Source organism: Gopherus evgoodei, chromosome 1, assembly GCF_007399415.2.
Source record: "Gopherus evgoodei ecotype Sinaloan lineage chromosome 1, rGopEvg1_v1.p, whole genome shotgun sequence".
Classification (NCBI taxonomy): Eukaryota; Metazoa; Chordata; order Testudines; family Testudinidae; genus Gopherus; species Gopherus evgoodei.
In genome coordinates, this window is record NC_044322.1 from 276,471,288 (window position 1) to 276,498,806 (window position 27,519).

The 27,519-nt window shown below is 43.5% G+C and overlaps 4 protein-coding genes and 1 pseudogene across 4 annotated transcripts; 3 read left to right on the forward strand and 2 right to left on the reverse strand.

The window, feature by feature from the left end:
• Positions 1-9,443, forward strand: part of LOC115644257 — a 43,016-nt pseudogene extending 33,573 nt beyond the window's left edge.
• On the reverse strand, positions 9,258-9,782 carry LOC115644262 (histone H2B 8-like). The gene has a single exon (XM_030548380.1). It carries the CDS (start codon positions 9,780-9,782, stop codon positions 9,402-9,404), a length of 381 nt encoding a protein of 126 aa, XP_030404240.1. The 3' UTR covers positions 9,258-9,401.
• A 335-nt stretch (positions 9,783-10,117) lies between these two features.
• LOC115644251 (histone H2A type 2-C) lies at positions 10,118-10,771 on the forward strand. The gene has a single exon (XM_030548370.1). It carries the CDS (start codon positions 10,123-10,125, stop codon positions 10,510-10,512), a length of 390 nt encoding a protein of 129 aa, XP_030404230.1. The 5' UTR covers positions 10,118-10,122; the 3' UTR covers positions 10,513-10,771.
• A 930-nt stretch (positions 10,772-11,701) lies between these two features.
• On the reverse strand, positions 11,702-12,325 carry LOC115644270 (histone H1-like). The gene has a single exon (XM_030548388.1). The coding sequence runs from the start codon at positions 12,320-12,322 to the stop codon at positions 11,702-11,704; it is 621 nt and encodes a 206-aa protein (XP_030404248.1). The 5' UTR covers positions 12,323-12,325.
• Positions 12,326-14,829: 2,504 nt separating this feature from the next.
• LOC115644256 (histone H3-like) lies at positions 14,830-15,757 on the forward strand. Its single transcript, XM_030548374.1, has one exon. It carries the CDS (start codon positions 15,233-15,235, stop codon positions 15,617-15,619), a length of 387 nt encoding a protein of 128 aa, XP_030404234.1. The 5' UTR covers positions 14,830-15,232; the 3' UTR covers positions 15,620-15,757.
• Positions 15,758-27,519: the final 11,762 nt, after the last annotated feature.

Here is a 27,519-nt window from a genome sequence, read left to right on the forward strand (position 1 = left end):
GGACTCGGCTGCCCGTACCCTCGCGTCAGGAGTTACGATGCGTCGCATCTCCTGGCTGCAGGTTTCCGGCCTTCCGCCAGAGCTCCAGCACACGATACAGGACCTTCCTTTCGAAGGCCAGGGCCTGTTTTCCGATAAGACAGACCCCAGACTTAAGAGTTTAAAGGACAACCGGGTCATTGCGCGGTCCCTCGGGATGCACACCCCCGTGACACAGCGTAGACCCTTTAGGCCGCAGCAACAGCAGCACCGTCGGCCGTTTTCCCAGTTCCGCCAGCGGCAGGACCCTTACAGGCGCCGCGGCAGGAACGGGAGGCGCAGGCAGTCGGGGAACCAAGGGGGGCAGAACCAAGGCTCCTCAAAACCCCCGCCTGGTCCTAAGCCTTCATTTTGAAGGTGCGCTCGAGGGCGCAGTAACAGTTTCCCCTACGGATCCTTCCCCTCCGTTTTCCAACCGCCTTTCGTTTTTCCTCCCGGCGTGGTCCCAAATAACATCGGACCGCTGGGTCTTGAGCGTGGTGCAGACGGGGTACCGCCTGCAGTTTGTTTCGTTCCCTCCTTCCCGCCCTCCTTCCTCGTCCCTCTTCAGGGACCCCTCTCACGAGCAATTCCTTCGGCAGGAGGTGCGGACGCTCCTCAGCAAAGGAGCTATAGAGGCGGTTCCCGAAAACGAGAAAGGCAAGGGGTTTTATTCCCGCTATTTTCTGATCCCCAAGGCCAAGGGGGGCCTCAGGCCTATCCTCGACCTGCGAGAACTCAACAAATACCTCGTGAAGTTGAAGTTCCGCATGGTATCCCTGGGGACCATCATTCCATCCCTGGATCCGGGAGACTGGTACGCCGCCCTCGACATGCAGGACGCGTATTTCCACGTTGCCATTTGGCCACGCCACAGACGCTTCCTCCGCTTCGTTGTGGGGGCTCGTCATTATCAATTTGCGGTCCTCCCGTTTGGCCTGTCCACGGCCCCGAGGGTGTTTACAAAATGCATGGCAGTTGTCGTGGCGCATCTTCGGCGCAACCGTGTCCACGTGTTCCCTTATCTGGACGATTGGTTGATTCGGGGCACGTCGGAACAGCAGGTGTACAGCCATGTCCGCGTGATCACCGGCATGTTTGCGAGTCTGGGCCTCTTGATAAACACAGACAAGTCCACCCTGAGGCCCACTCAGAAGGTGGAATTTATCGGGGCCGTCCTGGACGCCACTGTGGGCAGGGCCTCGCTGCCTCGGCAGCGGTTCCAGACCATGGCGGCGATCGTTCAACGCTTGCGGTCAGCCCCGTTGACGTCAGTGAGGACATGTCTAACCCTGTTAGGCCACATGGCGGCGTGCACTTTTGTGACCGACTACGCTCGGCTCCGCATGAGGCCTCTCCAGCTGTGGCTTATCAGTCATTACAGACCAAGGCAACCGCTAGACATGTTAATCACAGTCCCCCAGAAGGTCTTAGATTCCCTCGGCTGGTGGGTGGACCAGTCCGTATTGTGTGCGGGTCTTCCCTTTCACCCGTCTCAGCCCTCGGTATCCCTGACAACGGATGCCTCAGATCTAGGCTGGGGGGCCCACCTAGGGACCCTGCGGACGCAGGGCCTATGGTCCCAGGAGGAGGTGGGGCTACATATCAACATGAGGGAGTTGAGAGCGGTCCGCCTTGCTTGCCAAACGTTTTGTCATCAGCTTCAGGGTCGTTGTGTAGCCGTGTTCACGGACAACACGACGACCATGTATTATATCAACAAGCAGGGCGGCACCAGGTCCTCCTCCCTGTGCCTCGAGGCGATACGACTCTGGGACTTTTGCGTAGCCCACTCCATTCACCTCAGGGCTTCCTTCCTTCCCGGAGTACGGAACACGCTGGCGGATCGATTGAGCAGATCCTTCCTGTCACACGAGTGGTCCCTTCGACCGGACGTCGCTCTCTCCATTTTCCGGAGGTGGGGTTATCCCCGGGTGGACCTCTTTGCGTCCAAGGGGAACAGGAAGTGCCAAGCGTTCTGCTCCTTTCAGGGCAGGGAGCCGGGGTCGATAGCGGATGCCTTCCTCATCCAGTGGTCGACCCACCTGTACTATGCGTTTCCTCCGTTCCCTCTGGTTCACAAGGTCCTCCTGAAGGTGCGCAGAGACAGGGCTCGTGTGATCATAGTGGCCCCGGCATGGCCCAGACAGCACTGGTACACCATGCTGCTAGACTTGGCCGTAGCCGACCCAGTTCCCCTGCCCCTTCATCCGGACCTGATTACCCAGGACCACGGGTCCCTCTGTCACCCAGACCTGCAGTCGCTGCACCTAGCGGCGTGGCTCCTGCGTGGCTAACTGGTTCCGAGCTGCGCTGCTCCACGCCTGTGAGAGAGGTGCTCTTGAGCAGCAGGAAACCATCCACAAGAGCCACATATTCGGCAAAATGGAAACGCTTCTCCTGTTGGTGCGTAGAGAGAAATCTCCGCCCTATGGAAGTTTCGGTATCCGAAATCTTAGATTATGTTTGGTCCCTCAAAGAACATGGTCTGGCCTTATCGTCGTTGCGAGTCCATCTGGCAGCTATCTCCACCTTTCACCCGGGTGCGGACGGTCGCTCCGTTTTTTCTCACCCGACGGTGTCGAGATTCCTTAAGGGGCTGGAACGGTTATTCCCTAACGTCCGTCCCCCTGCTCCAACCTGGGATCTTAACCTGGTGTTGTCCCGGCTCATGGGGCCCCCCTTTGAGCCGTTAGCTACTTGCTCCCTGCTTTACCTCTCTTGGAAGGCTGCCTTTCTAGTAGCTATCACCTCAGCTAGACGGGTGTCGGAACTCCGAGCCCTTGTGGTGGACCCCCCATACACGGTCTTCCACAAAGACAAGGTGCAGCTTAGACCACACCCTGCCTTTCTACCCAAGGTGGTCTCAGCCTTCCACGTCAACCAAGAGATTTTCCTCCCGGTTTTTTTCCCAAAACCTCACTCCTCAGGCAGGGAGCAGCAGCTCCACTCGCTGGACGTCCGTAGAGCTCTCGCGTTCTACATAGAGAGGACCAAACCCTTCCGCAAATCCCCCCAGCTTTTCGTGGCGGTAGCGGACCGTATGAAAGGGCTTCCTATCTCCTCCCAGAGGTTATCCTCGTGGGTTACGTCCTGTATCAGGACCTGTTATGACTTGGCCCATGTCCCTACGGGCCGTGTGACTGCGCATTCTACCAGGGCGCAGGCGTCGTCGCTGGCTTTCCTGGCCCGTGTGCCCATCCAGGAAATCTGTCGGGCAGCGACCTGGTCATCGGTCCACACCTTTGCTTCCCACTACGCCCTGGTCCAGCAGTCGAGAGAGGATGCGGCCTTCGGAACTGCAGTGCTCCATGCCGCGACTTCTCACTCCGACCCCACCGCCTAGGTATGGCTTGGGAGTCACCTAACTGGAATGGATGTGAGCAATCACTCGAAGAAGAAAAGACGGTTACTCACCTTTGTAACTGTTGTTCTTCGAGATGTGTTGCTCACATCCATTCCACACCCGCCCTCCTTCCCCACTGTCGGAGTCGCCGGCAAGAAGGAACTGAGGAGCGGGCGGGCCGGCAGGGATATATATTGGGCGCCATGGCGGCGCCACTCCAGGGGGCGACCTGCCGGCCCACTGGAGTTGCTAGGGTAAAAAGTTTCCGACGAACGTGCACGCGCGGCGCGCACACCTAACTGGAATGGATGTGAGCAACACATCTCGAAGAACAACAGTTACAAAGGTGAGTAACCGTCTTTTTCTCTTCTGTCATTCAGGATATCAATATACTAAAATTTATTGGAAAGATGTGCAGGAATATTGTTATTCTGCAAGATGGTAATAAGTGTCATTAATAGATGACAACATCTCTATGTGTCCCCAATTTCCCCTCTTTCAGTATTTCATTTCCTCCCAAAGTTAATTGGATTCCATCCATTGGTGACTTCAACATTCCCTGAAATTGTGGAATTATTTGGATATGATGACATTCTGAAGTTATCATGGGAAAGGTCCCTGATGGATGGGGAAAAAAAAATAGTGAAAGGCAATTGAGCTTGAATGTAAGCCCTCACAAGCTTGGCCAAATACTACTTGAATTTTAAATTCAGTTATCCAATCACAACACTGGGAATGGACTCTATGTAGTACTAATTATGCTAGTGTAGTAATAGTATCATTATTATTCCACACTTCATAAATCACACCATTCCTTTTTATAACACATTCTCATCTCTTCCTGAAGACATAAAAATAAGGAAATAAAAAAAATCCTTGCAGGCCAAGCTAAATATGATCAGCTAGCACATGCCTCAACAAGGCCCAGCCAAAATAGTTGCCTACAGAAACATATCAGAATGGAAAAATAGAGAAGCAGAGAAAACACAAAAACATGAACTTGAAGAAGATGCAAATGCTATTAAAGGAGGTGATCTTAAATTTGCAGTGGAAACTGTTGATGCTGTCGGAGATCCAGCTGATATTGGTAAAATGTGATAGGTTGAGCACACAAAACTGAATTTCAAGAGGTTGCAGGAGGAGGTTGAGAAGCTGAGGCTGCACCAAAGGATGGATTATCCTGCTTTGGTTGGTAATTAGTACTAGCGTGGTGTCTGCTCTAGTTCCAGACAGAAACAGCTATATTTATACACCAGGGGTATCTGATTGAACTTTGACAATGTTTAACATTCAGTTCCCATTTATTGTGCTAATACAGAGGTAATATTTTAGACATGTTTAAAGGTGGGCTTGTTACTTGATATCTCTTTGTCTGGTGCTGAATGGAGAAAGCTGAGTGTCTACTGGCAAGTTCTACAGCTTTCCCTGTACTGGAAAAAATCATCTCTTCAAGCTATAAGTAATCCTAAAGTGAAACTGACAGCAACGATCAACAGTTATAATTTTTTATTTGTTATGTTGTTTGTGTGTCATTAGTAGTAAACATTAAAATGTTATATCATTTAAAAATTCTTCATCTTGAAAAACAATATCCATCAAAAGGCAGAAGAGGATAAGAAATGGGGAAGAGTGGTGGATTTCTTCACAATTTTTGAAAATCCCTTCTGATCATTTTTACCTATAATTTCTAAAGATCTGCAGACTTAAATTAAAATTGAATTGTATTGATTTTGTGTGCGATGTGAGTGTATATAGCATCAATTTCTAAGTATTGTTCCCAATTTATATATAAACAGTTCAGAAGTTTACCACTTCTTAACATAAAATAGTTATTTCTGGCTATCAGTTAGAGGAATTAGTTCCTTATTTTGAAGTAGGTAAGGAGTCTAATTTTCTGAGTGATAATTTCTGCACTTATTCAAATCAACACCCACAGTATTGCATGTACTGCAAAAAGAATATTATTTTATATCACCAAATAAATAAACATAATACTTATTAAACAAATATAGATAAGATAGGTAGCAACCAGCACTCTAAGATGACCTAGGTTCTATCTTTGAATGAAACAAATATGTCCTTCATGTGTCCACTTTGCAAAATGACAGCAAAGTTAGGGACAAGGCAGGAAAAAGATGATATATCAGGAAATCTGATTGTTCAGATTTTGCTGCATACTGCAAATCCTACAAAATCAGATGAACATTTTGAAACAAACAAAAAGCCACAGATGGAGATCACTTTTATCAGAAGACCCTCCAGAAATGAAAATACCATAACGGAATATGGAAAATAAAATAAAATTCACTTTGAAAGGGGCTTTTATTTTCACCAACTCACAGAAGCAATTGGTTTTGTCCAAAAAATGTAGAATTTCATTGTCTTTATAGTTAGGCAGGACTTAATAACATGACTCAGTATAAAACAATGAGAAATTATTTTTTAAAAATCAAGTCTTGGGGACTCTAAATAGAGCGGATGGAAGAGTGGGCAAAATGAGAAGATCCAATATTCCACTTCTTTTCCTCTAAATCGATCATCAGCATCATTCAGACAGCAGCAAGTAGTGGGGCAGAAAGAGGATGAAAATGACTAACTTGCTGTTTTCCAGTCTCCGTTCAGGACATCTCCCAAGGACTACACCAGGGCCGGCTTTAGGCCTATTCCACCAATTTCCCCGAATCGGGCCCAGAGCCTAAGAGGGCCCCTTGCCCAGTGAGAATCCCTTCCCTGGCTAGAGGTGCCTTTTAAATTTTTACTCACCTAATGGAGCTTCGGGTCTTCAGCGGCACTTCCGCAGCGGGTTCTTCGCTCGCTCCTGGTGGCACTTTGGTGGCGGGTCCTTCACTTGCTCTGGGTCTTCGGCAGCGGGTCCTTCAGTGCTGCCAAAGACCTGGAGCAAGTGAAGGACTTGCCGCCAAAGTGCCGCCGAAGACTGAGAACATCGCCCGGTGAGTACAAGCCCCATGTGTTTTTTAACATGTGTGGGTTTTTTTGTTTTTTTTAAGTCATCCCTGCAGGGGCCCCTTCGAAACTGTTCGAATTTGGCCCCGCACTTCCTAAAGCTGACTTCCCCAGGCTTCCTCCACTCACATTGTCATCTTTTTGTACACATTGTACTATGGAGCTAGTAAATAATTTGAAGATGTTTTGTAGATGGTCATAAATATTATTATTATAATACAACAAATTGGAGGGAGGAATTGATAAAAAAGTGTCATTTGGGGTATAAAAAGATAGTGCTGCAACTTAAATATTTGCCTTTGTTTCTCTACAGCATTTTGTATATGTGTAGATATAGTGAATGCATTGGCTACTCACCCCCAATTCATCACTGGGGTGTGGCATTCTGTACATCTGCTGAAATAAACCTGTTTGTTGGTTCTGAACTTGGAATTAGCTGTGGTCATCTGCTACAGCAAGTAGTGGCAGTCTGATTAGCTAAATTCATAAAGTAACCCATGGGCTTGGTTGATGATCCTGAAATATCTTTACAGGTACTAAAGGTTTTCTTTGAGAGTGTGATGAGTTATGCTGTTACTTACACTGAATGTGTCAAGTGAAAGACTGTGACTGCCATGGATGTGGTCTATGCTCTGAGCTGCATTCTGATTCGGCAAATAAAGGTTCTTCTCTTTCCCCCAAGAATGACCAACATTTTAAATTTAAAGGTCTTCTTAGAGCCATCTATGCGTTCACAATAAGAACTGTTCTAGGCTTTTATTCTACATGCTAAATTGTAAATACATATTGTCCCATCAAAGAAAACTACACTTACTATTTAACTATATTATTTTAGTAGGCAGTAAATTAGTATGTTGATCAGTAAGAAACATTGTATGAAAACAGCTGTGTTTATGTTGTATAGCTCCATGGCACATATTGGGATGGGGATACTTGAAAAACAAGTCATTAATTGAAAGAGAGCTCAGGAAAGCACAAGCTTGATTACTGTTTAGTTATTTAGTTTATTTCATTTCCTACATATTCAAGTAATATATTTAAAAAAATATATTAAAACCCTTTTACGAGGATTGGGTGGTTCTAAAAACTTTTTAAAACACCCGTTAATTGGAGGTGGCCTTTGGAACAGTCTGTTTAGTCATATCTTCCAGCAGCAGTGTCACAGGGGGCGGAATCTCCTGGGGAATGACAGAAGAACTTTTTCCAGTCCCTGCTAGAAAGCTTTTTTTTTTTTTTTTCGGCTGTTCCTGGACTCGCACATCAGCTCTGGGCTCCAAAGGGTGAAGATGACGATAGAAAATGGGGTAACAGGGAAGGAACTCGGTGATTTAGGGACCAAAATATCTTTTCTGTTTGGCTATTGAAAGCGGGATTTACCCATTGGTTAGTTTGAAAAGCCCGGGCTGCTAATGGATTGGTTAATGATAATCCTCCGCTGTATTTCCGCTTTGAAAATTCTTAGAACTACATAGACTTCTCTAGGTGGCGCTTTGAATACTCACTGAGTATAAAATTATCTTTTGCGGGGTTTTCTATTGGATTTTGAAACACCATCGTGTAATAAGGGGCTCGGGGCGGGGGTAGTCAAAGTATTTTCTATTTTGCTTTTAAACATTGATCACGTGGAAACCTTTATTCTCAGTCTGGCTAGAAGTAACCTGTAAATAAACTGCCAATGAGTTAGTTTGAGGTGGGGTGTGCGAATGATAAAAAGGAAATGGAATAATTATTGAAGGGCAGTTGTGCCACCCTCTAAATAACCACAAATTAAAACAAAACTACAACGAGGATTGAGAAATTTCAGCCCATTCTGTGGGTTAACTATTTCTATTATCCCTGCCCCTTCCTTATCTCCGGGGATTTGTGTGCATGATGGTTGTTCAACACTAAGAGAAAGAGAGCAGGGATGACATTTATTAATGAACTGGTCGTTTTGAAAGAAAAATAGCGAGACATGGAGCCTCTGATCTAATGGAAGAAATAAATATGCACTGAGGTGGCAGAAAAGGGCAGGCGGTTTTGTAGACTGAGTGTCGGCGGGGGGGCGGAGGGAGGAGAGCCAGCAGAAAAACGCGGTATTGGGATGGTTCTAGGATCCTGAATTTCAGGGAACCAACCAGATTTGGCGACCGCTTCCAATCTGTGTTTCCAGAGCTCGGCCGCTATGGGCCGATAGGAGGCCAGCAAACCCTTCTAGGCGGGGCTCTTTGAAGATAAGACTAACACGGCTACCACTCTGATACTTAACTTTAACCTGTGTGTTATTTTCGCCTAAGATAGTCACCATCCTGCCCAAGGACATCCAGTTACGCCGGCGTATCCGTAGTGAGAGGGTTACAGGCTGCTCAGCTCAGCCATCTTCTGCAACTTCCAAACGACTCAAAATCTCTTTTAAAAGCCACCACCTTCACGCTGAAAGGAGCTGTAACACTCCCATAACTTTCCACATCTGTTAATTTTTATACTTATATTCTTATATTAACAGTCCCAAATAGCAAGATTATTCAGATAAACTAGAGAGGGAGGGGGAAACATGAGTTTTAGCTACAGGAACTTAAAAATGATAGAAACAATGAGGCAAACCAACTATACTTCAGGAAGATAAAAATGATATTCATAGAGCCAAAACTTTTTAGGTGAACCTTTAGAATCGTGTCGTCTGGAAATATTTCAAATATTTTATTTACTGGACAAACCGTTTAGCCGTATTTTATATTCGGGGGTGGGAGGAAGACACCTCAGCGTACTCTTGTTTGGGAGGGGAGAAAACGAGGATGAGGGACATCGACATTTTTCATTCAAACGTGAAACCTCAAGGTAGTTTAAATTGACGTTACGGCACATTTACTAAAGCGGAAGCAGTCCTCCCCTCGATATAGGGGACATATGCAATTAAGAACATGCTTTAGAAAGTCCCTGGAGACTAAAGCACTTTTTAAAAAAATACACTTTGTTGGAGTTTGAAGAACACAAACATCAGCAGTTAGTGATATCAGAGCTCTTTGGATGAGGAAGTGGATGGCTCTTAAAAGAGTCTTTGGGTTATAGATGTTGGTAGTCTCACAGAAACTATTTACTTGGAGCTGGTGTACTTGGTGACGGCCTTGGTGCCCTCAGACACAGCATGTTTGGCCAGCTCCCCCGGTAGAAGCAGGCGCACAGCGGTCTGGATTTCCCGGGAAGTGATGGTTGAACGCTTGTTGTAATGAGCCAGACGAGACGCTTCCCCAGCGATACGCTCGAAGATGTCGTTCACAAAGGAGTTCATGATCCCCATGGCCTTAGAGGAAATACCAGTGTCCGGGTGAACTTGTTTCAGCACTTTGTACACGTAGATGGAATAGCTCTCCTTCCTAGTCTTTCTGCGCTTCTTATCGCCCTTCTTCTGAGTCTTAGTAACAGCTTTTTTAGAGCCCTTCTTGGGAGCGGGAGCAGATTTTGTTGGTTCAGGCATTTTTTTCTGTGTTCGCTCACACACTGTTTAAACAAAAAAAAATTGCAACGTTGAAAGAAACTGAAGGTAGCTCTATTTATATAGAACTTATGCACACAAAAGTTTCAATTTCCCGACTTTCTATTGGTTCTGAGACAATAGCCTCTGACCAATTGTCCGATTAACCGTCTCATTGGTCAGAGCTAAATCTCTATTGCCATTGGCTGTTCAAGCAATCTGTACTTTTTAGCCTATCACAATGTTTCAAAACTCAAAGTAGAAACTATATAAAGGCAGCGCGAAGCTCATTTTTTTCTGACTTTTACTGACTTTTACAGTAGTTTTTTTCTCGTGATTGAATATGTCAGGCCGAGGCAAGCAGGGGGGTAAAGCGAGAGCCAAGGCAAAGTCTCGCTCCTCGCGGGCTGGGCTGCAGTTCCCGGTGGGCCGTGTGCACCGGCTGCTCCGCAAAGGTAATTACGCTGAGCGGGTGGGGGCTGGAGCTCCGGTCTATATGGCCGCGGTGCTGGAGTATCTGACCGCTGAGATTCTCGAGTTAGCTGGCAACGCTGCTCGGGACAACAAGAAAACCAGGATCATCCCCCGTCACTTGCAGCTCGCCATCCGTAACGATGAGGAGCTCAATAAGTTGCTGGGGAAAGTGACGATCGCTCAGGGGGGTGTCCTGCCCAACATCCAGGCCGTGCTGCTGCCCAAGAAAACTGAGAGCCATAAGGCAAAGAGCAAGTGAAGGTAATCGGGAAGAAGCAAAAATCTTCAGTCCAAAAGGAACCCAAAGGCTCTTTTCAGAGCCACCCACAAAATCAAAAAAGGGCTTGATTATCTGTAACAATCACACTTTTAAAACAATCCTATTTTTCCTTCTTGGGAATAAAGGAATTGGAGTTACAGTAACTGGAATATAGGTATCTGAAAGTAAACTTTTACGCATTCTGCACAAGGCTGTATTCCTAGAAACAAGACACTGAATCCCTCCTATATGTGTTCGTTAATTTTGTATAATGTTTGTGGAAGACAGAACCTCCCGGAGAGAGTTCACTTTTGAAAACGTGATTAAACTGGCACTATTTCCTGTGTGTGCAATTGTTTGGCCAGTTTGGCTGCTCGGTGTGAAGAGGCGAGAATTCGTAATGACGGCAACATATTACTAGATGTGGTTTCCAGAGACAATGCAATAAAATAAAATGGGAAATACGGTATCTCAGAAAAAAGGTTTTCTCAAAAGGCCTATGAATTTGACTTTGGCGGGAAGGCCGGGGAACAAATTTGAACTAAAACATGTATCGAGACTCTACTTCAACAGTTTTAGCGTCAATGAAAGGCGGATTTTCTCCAATAGGAATAACGTTCCGGGTTTTCTGGCCAATTCTTGTACAGAGCGGGCTTTTCAAATTAACCAACAGCTTCATTCCCTCTCACCAGCAAACCAGAAAAGGATTTTGTCCATATGCAATCACCGAGTCCTCCACCTCGCCCCTGTGAACAAAGGTAGTTTTGTGAGGACAGGGCACATATGTTCTGACTCATCCCTTTGAAAATGTATGGGGACGCTTGATTCTTTCAACTGCATGAAAGCTGCTTCTTGTAGGTAGTTTTTTTATATTACCCTCAAAAGAAAATTAAAATAACCATGAATGCGGGGGGCGAAGGGAGGAAATTGAAGCCAAAAGAAATATAATCTTTCTACTGGGGATTAGGGAAAATGAGCTACTACAGGAAATCGCACATGCACACTTTTGACCGGAATCGCTTCTCTTTGGCCCAGAACAGAGTTCATATGTCTCTTTTACCCCTCATTGTGGAAGCAGCATGAGGTTACCAGTCAGTGAACCAGCTCTTTCTTTGAAAGAGGGTGGGGTGGCTCTTAAAAGAGCCGTTGAGTTCATCTAAAAAATAAAAGGGGGGCGGGGGGAGAGTATTTACTTCTTCTTAGGCGCTGCCTTCTTAGCCTTTGCTACTTTGGGTTTGGTTAGCTTAGGCTTGGGCTTCACCGCTTTCGCCTTAGCCAGGCTCTTAGCTGCTTTCTTGGGCTTAGCCGCTTTAATATTTTTAGGGCTCTTAGCTGCTTTCTTGGGCGCGGCAGCCGCTGGCTTCTTGACTTTTGTAGGGCTTTTTTTAGCGATCGCAGCCTTTTTGGGTTTCTTGGCAGCTGGTTTCTTAGGCTTTGTCGTTGGCTTCTTCGGCGCCTTTTCCTTCGTGTCAGCCAGTTTCTTGCTGAGTTTAAAAGAACCAGAGGCGCCGGTGCCTTTGGTCTGCACCAAAGTACCTTTGCTTAGAAGGCTCTTGAGTCCTACTTTGATGCGGCTGTTGCTTTTCTCCACATCGTACCCTCCAGCGGCCAGAGCCTTCTTAAGAGCTGCCAACGAGACCCCTTTGCGCTCCTTGGAAGCGGACACTGCCTTGGTGATCAGCTCTGTCACGCTGGGACCAGACGGCTTGCGGGCTTTAGAGCCCCCTGTCGTCTTCTTCGGTTTTTTAGCGGCGGCTTTTGCGTCAGGAGCAGAAACAGCAGGAACTGCAACAGGCGCCGTTTCGGACATAGCGACTATTCTTTCTTACACACCAGCAAAACAAAACCAAACCACTTGGGGTGAACTAGTTCAGTGGCCTGATATTTATATACGGGGGCAGTTCTGTGATTGGTGCGTTAAGGAACCCGCCCAGCAAGGCTGATCGAAGTCTTCTTCCCGCTTGATTTGTTTTTTTTTTCACAGTTTAAAAAAAAAAAGTGTATTTTTGGTCCAATATCTGCCTCACACTAACCCAATTTCGTATCTGAGTGAAGAGTAATCAAGGTATTTTTTTTCAGCAGAATTTCAAGTTGAATAAAGGTGTGTTTAAAGAAGAGTTAATAAACATTAAATCTTGGAATTGCAGAGATTTAGGGACAGGGAAAGTAGTTTTTCCTTGTTAAATAAAAGATAATAGTTGTTCATAAAACCACAGTTACAATTAAATATTATTCTTTAAGGCGTTTTCTATATATCAGGGTAGAAAGCCCTTGATTTAAATCGATTTCCTCTGTAAAATGATTTCAAAGTGAAGAAAGAAAGAAAAACTTTCAGGCTTTGAACATAGATTGAGATCTAGCTCCCTGAACTAAACTTTTCACTTCCATTAAATTTTTTAAAATATTTTGTAATTCCACAACACCAATAACTATGCACTGGGAATAATTTTTAAATTGCATCTTTCTACATGTTCCCGTTAAGATAAATTACCATTCTTATCTTATGGTTGGGAGCTGGTTTACAAATGGACTTGGAGTGTGTTGAAAGTTTTCTTGGTGATTATAGTCCACAATACTATCATCTATGCTGAACATGCTAAACCGAAAGATAGTTGTTATGTATGTGGTCTATGCTGAGAGGCTAGGATCACACTCCCTACAGATAAGGTGGCTGTCTATCCCTCCAACCCATTAAAAACAAATCAGACCTTCCATGCTTTCATAATAAGAACTGATATTTTAGTAGGTCCTTCTTTAACTCGGGGGGAGGAGGGAACGCTATAACTACTAAATGCATAACTTTCAGTGAAACTACATACTAAGAACTGATATTTTAGTAGCTCCTTTAACTCCAGGGGGAAAAAAAATTGCTTAATGACTAAGTATATAACTTTTAGTGAAACTACATTTGGTATTCCTACTGTATTCTAAGCAAAAAATTACCCTCCCCGCACCTATTAAAAATAGGTTGCATCAAAGCAGTTGCATTTTTTTTCCAGCTCCATATCACATATGCTGGAAAAGTGTGGATCCTTGAAGAGTTGAAACTCTCAAAATACATTCATGTGGTGGATTTGAAATATTAAAGCTTTTATTGAGAAGATTTTCTAAATACTTTCTGCAGTAAATGGTCTTATGCCTGGGGATCGCTGTAGGGCCTTTCAAAACATTCTTTGGCAAGCTGAGTGACAGCAGACACTCATCAACCAGATTTCTGCTCTAGCTAGAAAGCAGCATTATTGAAATATTAAAAATAATTTTGGGTTGTAATGTTTTAATGTATAGGTTTCAAAGATACGGCTTCCAAACAAGTATGAATGTGGGAGCCAACCATTCTGTTTCTGTAAATTCTGCCCTATAGGGAAATAGCCACAATGTAATTGTATAATGGGGGTGGATGTTTTTGGCCATTCTTTGCACATTGGCTTAGGTCTCCAAGGGTCAAGGGTGAGATCCGAGTGAGGGAAAAGGGTCAGATTCTTTGTGATTTCTATCTGGCTACTGGGAATGGGATGAAATCAATGGGTGAATCTGAAAATTCTTCTGCAAAGATTAGCCAGTGAAAATCCCCTGTATTTCTGCTTAAAAGAGAATATTAGAATGATATAAATAATCTATAGCAGTTGGAGGATGCCTTAACTACTCATTCAGAATGTTCTCTCTGACTTTCCAAAACAAAAGAAAAATCTTCTGCAGTCTTTTCAAGACCTTTATTTCCATAAATCTGAAGAAAAAATATTTAAAAGAGATCAATGGTTGTGTGTAGTTTGGGGTGAGGTATGTAAAAGATAAACAGGTGGCTTGAACAGTTATGTATTGATGTCTGATCTAATTGAAAAGTGAGCAAAGGTGTGATTTTTGTTTGTTTGTTTGAGGAGTGAAGAAAGGGGAGACAAGGAAAGAGATTTATGTCTCCCTGGCTGTGTATTATTTTTCTGCTCCTGAAGGCCATCTGCTAAACTAGGTGGTTTCTGGTAAAACAAGATAGATCAGGATGAAAATGCAGATAAAGAAAACTTACCCTTTTACTACTTATATATTGCAAGATATTATTATTTAAGACTGCCCCGGTCTGCAATCTGAGGTTTAAGGCAGTGTGGAAAGACATTAAAGAGAGTAATTTAAAAAAAAAAAAAGTGCCCTTCAGTATGAGAAGTAAGAAGTGTAGGGCAGTTGCTTTCATCTTCTGAAAGCCTGCTAATTAAAACACAAACTAGAACCAGCACAGAGAGATTCGCTGCCCATTAAAGATTTTGTGGTTTAAATCGCCTGTCTCCTGAGATTAGTGCTCGTGACGATTATTCAATTTTAAGAGGATGCGGGAATGGTATACAGATTAACTAATTCAATTTAAAAACAAACAAACAAACAAACAAAGAAACAAACAAACCTGGGAGGCAGGGAAGGGAAAGATTCTGTATGGCGAAGGGGTTTCAGCAAGAAAGGAAAACGGGACGCTGGTGTGGTCCAAGAATCGTAAATTTCAGGGAACGAGATAATGGTGGCGAGAATGGATCCGGGAAACAGTAAGAATAGACTAGCAGAGAGGAAGGATTGCATTTCTTTGCATGGCGAAGCGCGGGATTTACAAATTTTCACATTAGCCAATGGAGCTTGGCTGCTTTTCATAAGCCAATCAGAGAGAAGATTTTTTTCTATAACTATATCCAGAGCACAGCAATCTTCTATTTGAACTTGAGAATGCGGGCAACTATTTGAAATGGCCAGGACCAAGCAGACCGCCCGTAAATCTACTGGTGGTAAAGCCCCCCGTAAGCAGCTGGCTACCAAAGCTGCTCGGAAGAGCGCGCCTGCCACTGAGGGAGTGAAAAAGCCTCATAATTATCGCCCCGACACTGTAGCCCTGCGAGAGATCCACCGCTACCAGAAATCTACTGAGCTGCTCATCCGCAAGCTGCCCTTCCAGCGCCTGGTTCGTGAAGTCGCCCAGGACTTCATAACTGATTTGCAATTTCAGAGCTCGGCTGTTATGGCCTTGCAGGAGGCGAGCGAAGCCTACTTGGTGGGACTTTTTGAGGATACCAACCTGTGCGCTATTCACGCTGAGAGAGTCACTATTATGCCTAAAGACATCCAGTTATCCTAGGGTGAACGGGCTTGAAAGCTGCACCGCTGCATTCTGACTGCTTAAATACTCCAAGTCTCTTTTAAGAGCCACTACATGAGCATTGAAAAGAGTTGTAACTCACCCATAATGTGTATCCTTTAAGCCCAAGACTTAACTGTTTGCTGCTTACTTAAATTAAAAATTATAACAGAAACCATCTATGATGACTCTACTTTTTCAAAGTATGTTCTTGATGTAGCACACCACTTGCCTTTAGGCTGCCTTAATTAAATTCTTTACCTTTTCTAGCCAAATTAATTTAATGGGTACTTTTATGTGGTGACAAAGAGTCTTTTTGTCTTTTATCTCTGTTTATCAATGTCTCCTTTCAAGATGTAATACAAACTTCTGCATATGTGAAATGTATTTCATGTAAAAGTATATTTTATATAGCTAAATAAATATTCTCCCATTCCCTGTTCAGTTTTAAAGATTAGAATATCAGCGTTGGAAGGGACCTCAGGAGGTCATCTAGTCTAGCCCCCTGTTCAAAGCAGGACCAATCCCCAGATGGATTTTTGCCTCAGCTCCCTATATGGCCCCCTCAAGAATTGAACTCACAAGGCTAGGTTTAGCAAGCCAATGTGCAACGCACTAAAATATCCTTATCCCCTGATAATAAGTTAAAACCACTTGTACGTCTTTTAGAGCTTGAATTTAAGGGTGTATTTTACTTAGTGGATTATCTAAGGGTGTTCCTCTTCAAAACAGAATATTGTACAGGAAAAGGTATGTGGGGGAAAAAATGGTAAGGATGGCTTTGGAGGAGCACACTTATCTGGGAAGCTGAGGAACACAAAAATTAGGCATCTCTTTAAAGACACTACTAATACAACAGTGTCTTTGTATACAATATAATGTATGGTGCAAATTACAAATGAACTGTGAAGAAGCCTAAAATAAAACCCAGAGGTAAAATCATCAGATTATCTAATAAAGGGGTTAAAAACAGGTTCCTGGCCAATAATAATAAAAATAATAAATAATTCATACTTAACCATTAAAATTGTACATTTATATGTACTAATGCTAGAAGTTTACAAATAAAAATGTGAACTATCATGCCTTGAAATGTTCAAGGACCTTGATAAAATATGCATTACATAAACTTGGTGGAACAACTAAAAACAACGAGATACTGTAATTACTAGGTAAAAGCTGTACAAGAAAGAGATTAGGCCAAAGAGGTTGTGGAGAAGCTCAGTAAAGCATACTAAAGAATTCATCAAGATGAATTTTCTGAGTGGAGAAGACCATATAGATGGATTTCTATGGATAGAAATCACAAACTGAAAAATATGAATATATTAGATGAGCTATAGGCCAGGCTCCAGGTAACTGGCAATATGGCGTGGGGTCAGAAGTTTACATTCTGAGGCCTACGACTGCCTTTCGAGCTAAACAATATGTTCCTTTAAAGTTAGCATGAGTACATGTAATCATTTATCATTTTCTTGTGTTCTTTTGTTTATGGTACAAGATGTAATCGATCAAAGGGGGGGGGGTCAGTAGTATAGCTTAAGGATATAGTTAATTAAAAGATCCAATAGTTAATGAATTGTAAATGATGAATTGTAGCACCTGTGAACATCTTTGTAAACAAGTAAGGTATATAAGACATGGCAATAGATAGTGTTGCGTGCATTATCTGAGATTTTATATCTCCTTGCACCTTATTTAATTCAAATAAAGATACTTGCTTCTCCACTCTGGTGTGGTCATTGGGGATACGCACACCGGGCAAACGAACCCCAACTGTTGCCCCCCTGCAACAATAGTACTGGCCTTCAGAACAAGGTAAGAGGAGAGAGAGAGAGCACAATGTAAGGAGCAATCAAAAAGAAAGCAAAATCCTCTTGACTCTAGAACACGCAAGAAGAGAGATTTTTCTAGGCTCAGGCCAGGTTTATACTAGAAACTTTTGCCAGTGTAATAAAGTTAGTTAGAGACGTAGGGACTCTGAATATCTACTCTCCTGTCTCCAATTGTTTCACGGTCTCCTCACAGACCCACTGCCTTTCCTTCTCCTTGCAGTACCTCCAAGTTTACCAGGGGCTTGGAGGAACTAAGATAAGGTGGGACCAGGTAGCTGGGTATGAAGAGATATGCCCATATGTAAAACAGGGATTTATGTAGTATTTGTCATACAGATTCAGGGACATTTGTTAAAAGGGTTCTTAAAATATTTCTTCCACCAAAATGAGCTGATTATTATTTTCAAAGCATTCTGAAATGCATGTACATACAAAAATGCTTTAAAAAGTAATGAATTGTAAAAGGAATGGGGTAGACATTGTGGTGCAATTTTAGAGAGTTTTGGACAAGGTAATCCTCAGACACATAACCACAAGTAAGGTTTCAGAGTGGTAGCCCTATTAGTCTGTATTAGCAAAAACAATGAGGAGTCTTTGTGGCACCTTAGAGACTAACAATTGTCTAACTGGTAGCAACATTGAAGTGAAAAATGCAAGATCAGATATAAATACGTGAAAGAATGGGGGTTGCTTTACCAAGTGTGAGGTCAGTCTAAGGAGATCAATCAATTAACAGCAGGATACTAAGGTAGGAAAAATAACTTTTGAAGTGGTAAAGGAGTAGCCCATTACAGATTATTGACAAGAAGGTGTGAGTAACAGTAGGGAGAAATTAGTATTGGGGAAATTAAGTTTAGGTTTTGTAATGATCCAACCAGTCCCAGTCTTCATTCAGGCCTACTTTGATGATATCTAGTTTGCAAATTAATTCCAGTTCTGGAGCTTCACATTGGAGTCTGTTTGTATGTAGTTGCTGGTGAGTATTTGCTTCAGGATACCTATATGCCTCTAGCTTTCATCCAGACCACATCATACGATCTGTTGTCTACAGCCAGGCTCTAAGGGCTTGTCTACATCAGAAAGTTGCAGCGTTGGTGAGGGAGTTACAGTGCTGCAACTTTGAAGGTGTACACATCTGCAGGGCATCACCAGTGCTGCAACTCCCTGTTTGCAGCGCTGGCCGTACTCCCGTTTTGTCTCGGGTGTAGAGGATCCAGCGCTGGTGATCCAGCGCTGGTAATCCAATGTAGACACTTACCAGCGCTTTTCTTGACCTCCGTGGAAGGAGGAAGCCTCTGGTAATCAAGCTGGTCTCCTTCCCCGGCTTGCTCTCGCGTTCCCGGAACCCCGAGCAAGCAGGTCTCCTTCCCTGCGGTTTGCAGGGTGGTTCGGGGAACGCGAGAGCAAACCGCGGCGAAGCTGGTCTCCTTTCCCGGTTTGCTCTCGCGTTCCCCGAACCCCCCTTGAAGCCGCCCAACAGCGCTGCAGTGTGGCCACATCTAACACCACTTGCAGCGCTGGTTGCTGTAAGTGTGGCCACTCTGCAGCGCTGGCCCTATACAGCTGTACTAATACAGCTGTAACAACCAGCGCTGCAAAATTTTAGATGTAGACATGGCCTAAGATACAACTGCATTTGCTCCAATCTCTCAGACAGAGACAAACACCTCCAAAATCTCTCTCAAGTGTTCTTAAAACTGCAATACGCACCTGGTGAAGTGAAGAAACAGACAGAACGGTACCGAGAAGTCACCTACTACAAGACAGGCCCAACAAAGAAAGTAACAGAACACCACTAGCCGTCACCTATAGCCCCCAACTAAAACCTCTCCAGCACATCATCAAGGATCTACAACCTATCCTGAAGGATGATCCATCACTCTCACAAACCTTGGGGACAAGCCAGTCCTTGCCTACAGACAGCCCCCCAACATGAAAGCAAATACTCACCAGCCACTACACGCCACACAACAAAAACACCAGCCCAGGAACCAAACCCTGCTACAAATCCTGGTGCCAACTCTGTCCACACATCTATTCAAGGGACACCATCATAGGACCTAAGCACATCAGCCACACCATCCAGGGCTTGTTTGCCTGCACACATCTACCAATGTGATATATGCCATCATGTGCCAGCAATGCCCCTCTGCCATGTCCATTGGCCAAATAGGACAATCTCTACACAAAATAATAAATGGACACAAATCTGACATCAGGAATCATAACATTCAAAAACCAGTAGGAGAACACTTCAGTCTCTCTGGTCACTCAATAACAGACCTCACAGTGACAATTCTTCAACAAAAAAACCTTCAAAACCAGACTCTAATGTGAAGCTGCAGAACTGGAATTAATCTGCAAACTGGATACCATCAGATTAGGCCTGAATAAAAATTGGGAGTGGTTGGGTCATTACAAAATCTAAACTTAATTTCCCCAATACTCATTTCTCCCCACAGTTACTCACACCTTCTTGTCAACAGTCTGTAATGGGCTACTCTCTTACCACTTCAAAAGTTATTTTTCCTACCTTAATATCCTGCTGTTAATTGATCGATCTCATTAGCCTGACCTCACATTTGGTAAAGCAACCCCCATCTTTTCATGTAGTTATACCTGCCCCTGTATTTTTCACTTCATGCATCTGATGAAGTGGGTTCTAGCCCATGAAAGCTTATGCCCAAATAAATGTATTAGTCTCTAAGGTGCCACAGGGACTCATTGTTTTCACCACAAGTAAGGAATATTCAGATTGCTTCAACCATCATGAGACAAGAAATGATGAATATTAGATGGAGAACACAAAAATATGTGCCTGCTCAGTGCTCTGCTTTCAGAAACAATACTTTCTAGCTGCTATTGTTCTGTCAAAAGAATTGTCAATTTTAAATAAACCTCATACACAAATCTTGGAGCACAAGTTATGGTCTTCCTACAGCTCCTTTCAATGTGAATGCATTGGCTTTCAAATGAGCCGTTATGTCATTTGGAGTAGTTCTCTAGTTACCAGAATATGGTGATGGAGTCAGGTTAATTGGCTGTCCTTGGGAATACGGTAACACTCTTGGCGCTAATAGCACAGAGTTTGGTGACTTCAAAGAGTACCATCAGGTAGGCTTCACTGACTTCCTGCAGGCCCATAATAATACAGTTGAAGGCTGCCCTGAAGAACTGACTTATACATGTTAGAGGGGTGTTAAAATACATTCATTATGTTTTTGGTGAAGCAATTAAATACTATACTGATGAGCTCCATTGAGAAGCCTATGAGGAAATTAATAATTTTCTATTCAGAGCAAGCCTTGAATAGGATGTAGTATATAAAGGCTAAAGTCGCACATTTAACAATAATGAGGGGTGGGGGGAATAGCTTCTAATTCATGAACATCAAGCATAAGTACACTGAAAGATGTAGGGGTCCTGCATGTAGTGGGGGAGTGAGGAGGTGGGTGGGAATTGAATATTGCATCTCTCACTGTGCCTCAATGGGTCACAAATGAGAGTACTAGTTTCAGGAAAAACTACTGAGAAATAGGGCAGATTCACCTCAAATTTTTACTTATTCTATCACTAGATATACCAAGCCAGTAACAAAAGTAATTTTCTGTCTCTCCACATTGGGTACAAGAAGTCAAAAATGCAGTCTCCTTAGGCATTCCAGACCTTATTTCACTAGACTTTATAATGAGTGGTTGTTGTGAACCAACTTCATCAAACAAAGGGTTCTTCTGATCTCAAGAGACCAGCCACATAATCAGGGCAGTATATAATTCAGATCTTATCCAATAATCACACTGTTGCCAGTCCTTTAGTGATTAAAATCGAAAGGTTTATTTATAAAGAAAAGAAGAAGAGACTTCAAATGATTAATAGATAATATACATACAATAATGTCAATATTCTTATATCATCTTTGTAGCAGTGATGTTACAGACTCTGTTAACTACAAAAGAACTTCCATAGATTAGAATGTCCCTTTTAGTTGTAAATCCATAGTCCAGAGAACCAGAGCAGGAAAGAGGCAAGATGGAGATGTTTCCAGGGTCTTCTATATCCTTTGGCATGTACCTGGAGATTTTCTCTTTCGAAAAGAGCTCACAGTCTCAGATTGTGGGAAGATATAGGTACAAGATGAAGTCCAGGGTGACATAAACAAGTCACATGCATTTACATGGCTTGCTGACTCAGAGGGGCAGCAATTACCCATATTTTGTCTGGGGCTGGATGTAAACTTGAATAGTCCATTCACAGAGTGCTGGCTAGGATGGATGTAAACTACCTTGTGGGTGTTACCCCAGGAACAATACATTTAAGATATAAATACATAGACAATATTCATAACTTCAGATGCAGTGATGACACATGGATTTAAAAAGGATAATCTTATTTAGCTAATCATAACTTTCCATTGACACGTTACATGATATACTTTGTGCAAGTTTTGTTTCAATTGTCTCCCTGGTAGCAACGATGATATACAGTATCATATTTCAGTCCTACAGCATCACAGTATCATGAATACACACAAAAGGAACACATTATGGTTTCGTGGGCAAACAATAATGTCATTTACTAATTTTGAGTGCTTGACTTTGTAACCTTAACTTCCTTTAACATAGATTTTTTCCTCCTGTGTAATGTGCAATTAATATATGATGTATATATGCACGTCATTGATATATATATATATATCTCTCAATGTGCTTGTATTCCTCCATGCGCTTGTATGTGCTTGTATTCCTCCAGATGATATTATCAGGACCGGTGCTAGGGGTTTGAGCACCCTAGGTGGACGGCAATTTTGCCACTCCGCGCGCTGATCCCACAGCTCCGGTGGAGCTGCCGCAGTGGTGCCTGCGGAAGGTCCGGGCCTCCGCAGCTCCGGTGGACCTCCCATAGGCACCACTGCGGCAGCTCCACCGGAGCCGCGCGAGCAGCCGACCGTCCGCAGGCATGACTACTGCAGCTCCACCGGAGCCGCAGACCAGCGGACCTTCCGCAGGCACCACTGCCTACTATTCTTTTGAGACTGAATTACAGAAATCAATTTGGAAGTTGCATTTTCCAAATTAGGTAACTGGGATTAGTTCCGGAGCCAAGCATTGTCGCTTTATATAATCCACGTTTAGGAGACTGCGCGGGAAAAGGCACAATTTGGTTGTGTAAGGGATGGAAGGTGTCTGTGGCCGCGGCACATCAGCTTCAGTTTCCAAGTGACAAAAGCCAAACAGTGAGAGAAGCAAAATTGTTGGTGAGTTATAAGCAAAACCCCCTTTTGCATCTGGGAGGTGGTTACACCCTTTCGTAAAATTTGAAAAGCTCGCGCTCTTCAAGGATTGGGCAGCCATAAACCCTTTTGTATGTTTGAAAACATCGTGCTGTGCAAGGATTGCCCAGTCTCAACCTGTCCTATTTTGCCAGGAGGAGCTCTCTAAACGCCTCTGCAGTCTGTTGCAGGGAGTGTTTTTGAATACTCATTTGGTACCAAACGGTTCTCCAGGATTTCCTGTTTGATTTACAAACAGATTCACCATCCATTTGGAGAAGGTTATTTTCCTAGATCTGACCACAAATAACCTGCAAGAGAGTTGTGTATGGGATGTAAGAGGTGTAAAGATAAATACTGACTGTTCCTGGTAAAAGTCATGCAGTATAAAATGGATGACTGTGCATTAAATCTAAACACACACATAATTTAAAAGCTGAAATCAATCTACACTGACCCCAATTCAATCCAGTGTTCATGGGAGGGAAAAATGCCACTGCTTTTCTTTGAACACAGTTCCTGTTTGAAAAATAAGGGGAATATCCCAATCCCACTGATGTCAATGAAAGCTTTTCCTTTGATTTTTATAGGATAAGGATTTCACTGTTTTCTGTCACCCTATCATTTCCTGTTTCCTATTGGATCTTAAGAGATAAACAAACCCATTTAAACACATCGTCCCCACTAGGTCCCCCATTCCAAGTCCCTGCTCCCGAGAGCTGCTAGGATCTTCCACCTTGGCTGCAGTCCAGTCTGTACCAGAACATTGTAGGCTTTCTTGCATGGCTATGTGGGAACCATAAGGCTATGTTGGTATTCTCTTCCTCATGCACTGTCACCTCCTTGTTTCTCTGCTGTATCCTGATTTCCACGGATCCCAACATAGTTCATATTATGCCTCCCATGTTGATCAACATCTGAAAAAGAAAACAATTATTCTTTCTTCCCTCTTTTTACATCAGTAGATTCCTTTCTGTCCCTCCCTCTGTATGGGTTCAGCTGCATATCATGCAACCATCGACTCACCACCCACTTTTAATCCTTCACCTGAGCCAGGTATACTGATGGACTAGCCTTAACCATTACATAGCAGGGACCCTCAAAAATGGATTTTGGAAAGGGCTTTTTCATCTGAGACATATTGACATGCACCTGATATCCTACTTCATGCTCCATGCCAGAGACTTGGTCATCAAAATATCTTTTGAGTTTTCATTGGGCCTTCCCCAAAGTTAGCAGCTCTCATTTCTAAAACTGCAATTTTATTTTTATATATTGTCTTTGAATAGACTCATAGACTCTAGGACTGGAAGGGGCCTTGAGAGGTCATCAAGTCCAGTCCCCTGCCCTCATGGCAGGACCAAATACTGTCTAGACCATCCCTAACAGACATTTATCTAACCTACTCTTAAATATCTCCAGAGATGGAGATTCCACAACTTCCCTAGGCAATCTATTCCAGTGTTTAACTACCCTTACAGTTAGGAACTTTTTCCTAATGTCCAACCTAAATCTCCCTTGCTGCAGTTTAAGCCCATTGCTTCTTGTTCTATCATTGGAGGCTAAGGTGAACAAGTTTTCTCCCTCCTCCTGATGACACCCTTTTAGATACTTGAAAACTGCTATTATGTCCCCTCTCAGTCTTCTCTTTTCCAAACTAAACAAACCCAATTCCTTCAGCCTTCCTTCATAGGTCATGTTCTCAAGACCTTTAATCATTCTTATTGCTCTTCTCTGGACCCTCTCCAAATTCTCCACATCTTTCTTGAAATGCAGTGCCCAGAACTGGACACAATACTCCAGTTGAGGCCTAACCAGCGCAGAGTAAAGCGGAAGAATGACTTCTCGTGTCTTGTTTACAACACACCTGTTAATGCATCCCAGAATCACGTTTGCTTTTTTTGCAACAGTATCACACTGTTGACTCATATTAAGCTTGTGGTCTACTATGACCCCTAGATCTCTTTCTGCCATACTCCTTCCTAGACAGTCTCTTCCCATTCTGTATGTGTGAAACTGATTGTTCCTTCCTAAGTGGAGCACTTTGCATTTATCTTTATTGAACTTTATCCTGTTTACCTCAGACCATTTCTCCAATTTGTCCAGATCATTTTGAATTTTGACCCTGTCCTCCAAAGCAGTTGCAATCCCTCCCAGTTTGGTATCGTCCGCAAACTTAATAAGCATACTTTCTATGCCAACATCTAAATCGTTGATGAAGATATTGAACAGAGCCGGTCCCAAAACAGACCCCTGCGGAACCCCACTTGTTATACCTTTCCAGCAGAATTGGGAGCCATTAATAACTACTCTCTGAGTACGGTATCAGAAGGTAGCCGTGTTAGTCTGGATCTGTAAAAGCAGCAAAGAATCCTGTGGCACCTTATAGACTAACAGACGTTTTGGAGCATGAGCTTTCGTGGGCGAATACCCACTTCCTCAGATGCATGTAATGGAAATATCCAGGGGCAGGTATATATATGTGTGCTAGCAAGCAGGCTAGAGATAACGAGGTCAGTTCAATCAGGGAGGATGAGGCCCTGTTCTAGCAGTTGAGGTGTGAAAACCAAGAGAGGAGAAACTGGTTCTGTAATTGGCAAGCCATTCACAGTCTTTGTTCAATCCTGAGCTGATGGTGTCAAATTTGCAGATGAACTGAAGCTCAGCAGTTTCTCTTTGAAGTCTGGTCCTGAAGTTTTTTTGCTGCAGGATGGCCACCTTAAGGTCTGCTATAGTGTGGCCAGGGAGGTTGAAGTGCTCTCCTACAGGTTTTTGTATATTGCCATTCCTAATGTCTGATTTGTGTCCATTTATCCTTTTCCGTAGAGACTGTCCAGTTTGGCCAATGTACATAGCAGAGGGGCATTGCTGACATATGTTGGCGTATATTACATTGGTGGATGTGCAGGTGAACGAACCAGTGATGGTGTGGCTGATCTGGTTAGGTCCTGTGATGGTGTCACTGGTGTAGATATGTGGGCAGAGTAGCATTCTCAAAACTACAATACCCGCATGAAGAAATAAGGAAACAGATCAACAGAGCCAGACGTGTACCCAGAAGCCTCCTACTGCAAGACAAACGCAAGAGAGAAACCTCGTTATCTCAACCTCCCTGGCCACACTATAGCAGACCTTAAGGTGGCCATCCTGCAGCAAAAAAACTTCAGGACCAGACTTCAAAGAGAAACTGCTGAGCTTCAGTTCATCTGCAAATTTGACACCATCAGCTCAGGATTGAACAAAGACTGTGAATGGCTTGCCAATTACAGAACCAGTTTCTCCTCTCTTGGTTTTCACACCTCAACTGCTAGAACAGGGCCTCATCCTCCCTGATTGAACTGACCTCGTTATCTCTAGCCTGCTTGCTAGCACACATATATATACCTGCCCCTGGATATTTCCATTACATGCATCTGAGGAAGTGGGTATTCGCCCACGAAAGCTCATGCTCCAAAACGTCTGTTAGTCTATAAGGTGCCACAGGATTCTTTGCTGCTCTCTCTGAGTACGGTTATCCAGCCAGTTATCCACCCACCTTATAGTAGCCCCATCTAAATTGTACTTTCCTAGTTTATCTATAAGAATATCATGCGAGACCGTATCAAATGCCTTACTAAAGTCTAGGTATATCACATCCACCACTTCTCCCTTATCCACAAGGCTCGTTATCCTATCAAAGAATGCTATCAGATTAGTTTGACACGATTTGTTCTTTACAAATCCATGCTGGCTATTCCCTATCACCTTACCACCTTCCAAGTGTTTGCAGATGATTTCTTTAATTACCTGCTCCATTATCTTCCCTGGCACAGAAGTTAAACTAACCGGTCTGTAGTTTCCTGGGTTGTTTTTATTTCCCTTTTTATAGATGGGCACTATATTTGCCCCTTTCCAGTCTTCTGGAATCTCCCCTGTCTCCCATGATTTCCCAAAGATAATAGCTAGAGGCTCAGATAAATCCTCTATTAACTCCTTGAGTATTCTAGGATGCATTTCATCAGGCCCTGGTGACTTGCAGGCATCTAACTTTTCTAAGTGATTTTTTATTTGATCTTTTTTTATTTTATCTTCTAAACCTACCCTCTTCCCGTAAGCATTCACTGTATTAGACATTCCTTCAGACTTCTCAGTGAAGACCGAAACAAAGAAGTCATTAAGCATCTCTGCCATTTCAAAGTCTCCCGTTACTGTTTCCCCCTCCTCACTGAGCAGTGGGCCTACCCTGTTCTTGGTCTTCCTCTTGCTTCTAATGTATTGATAAAAAGTCTTCTTGTTTCCCTTTATTCCCGTAGCTAGTTTGAGCTCATTTTGTGCCTTTGCCTTTCTAATCTTGCCTCTGCATTCCTGTGTTATTTGCCTATATTCGTCCTTTGTAATCTGACCTAGTTTCCATTTTTTATATGACGCCTTTTTATTTTGTAGGTCATGCATGATGTCATGGTTAAGCCAAGGTGGTCTTTTGCCACATTTTCTATCTTTCCTAACCATTGGAATAGCTTGCTTTTGGGCCCTTAATAGCGTCCCTTTGAAAAACTGCCAACTCTCCTCAGTTGTTTTTCCTCTCAGTCTTGATTCCCATGAGACCTTACCTATCAGCTCTCTGAGCTTACCAAAATCTGCCTTCCTGAAATCCATTGTCTCTATTTTGCTGTACTCCCTTCTACCCTTCCTTGGAATTGCAAACTCTATGATTTCATGATCACTTTCACCCAAGCTTCCTTCTACTTTCAAATTCTCAACGAGTTCCTCCCTATTTGTTAAAATCAAGTTTAGAACAGCTTCCCTCCTAGTAGCTT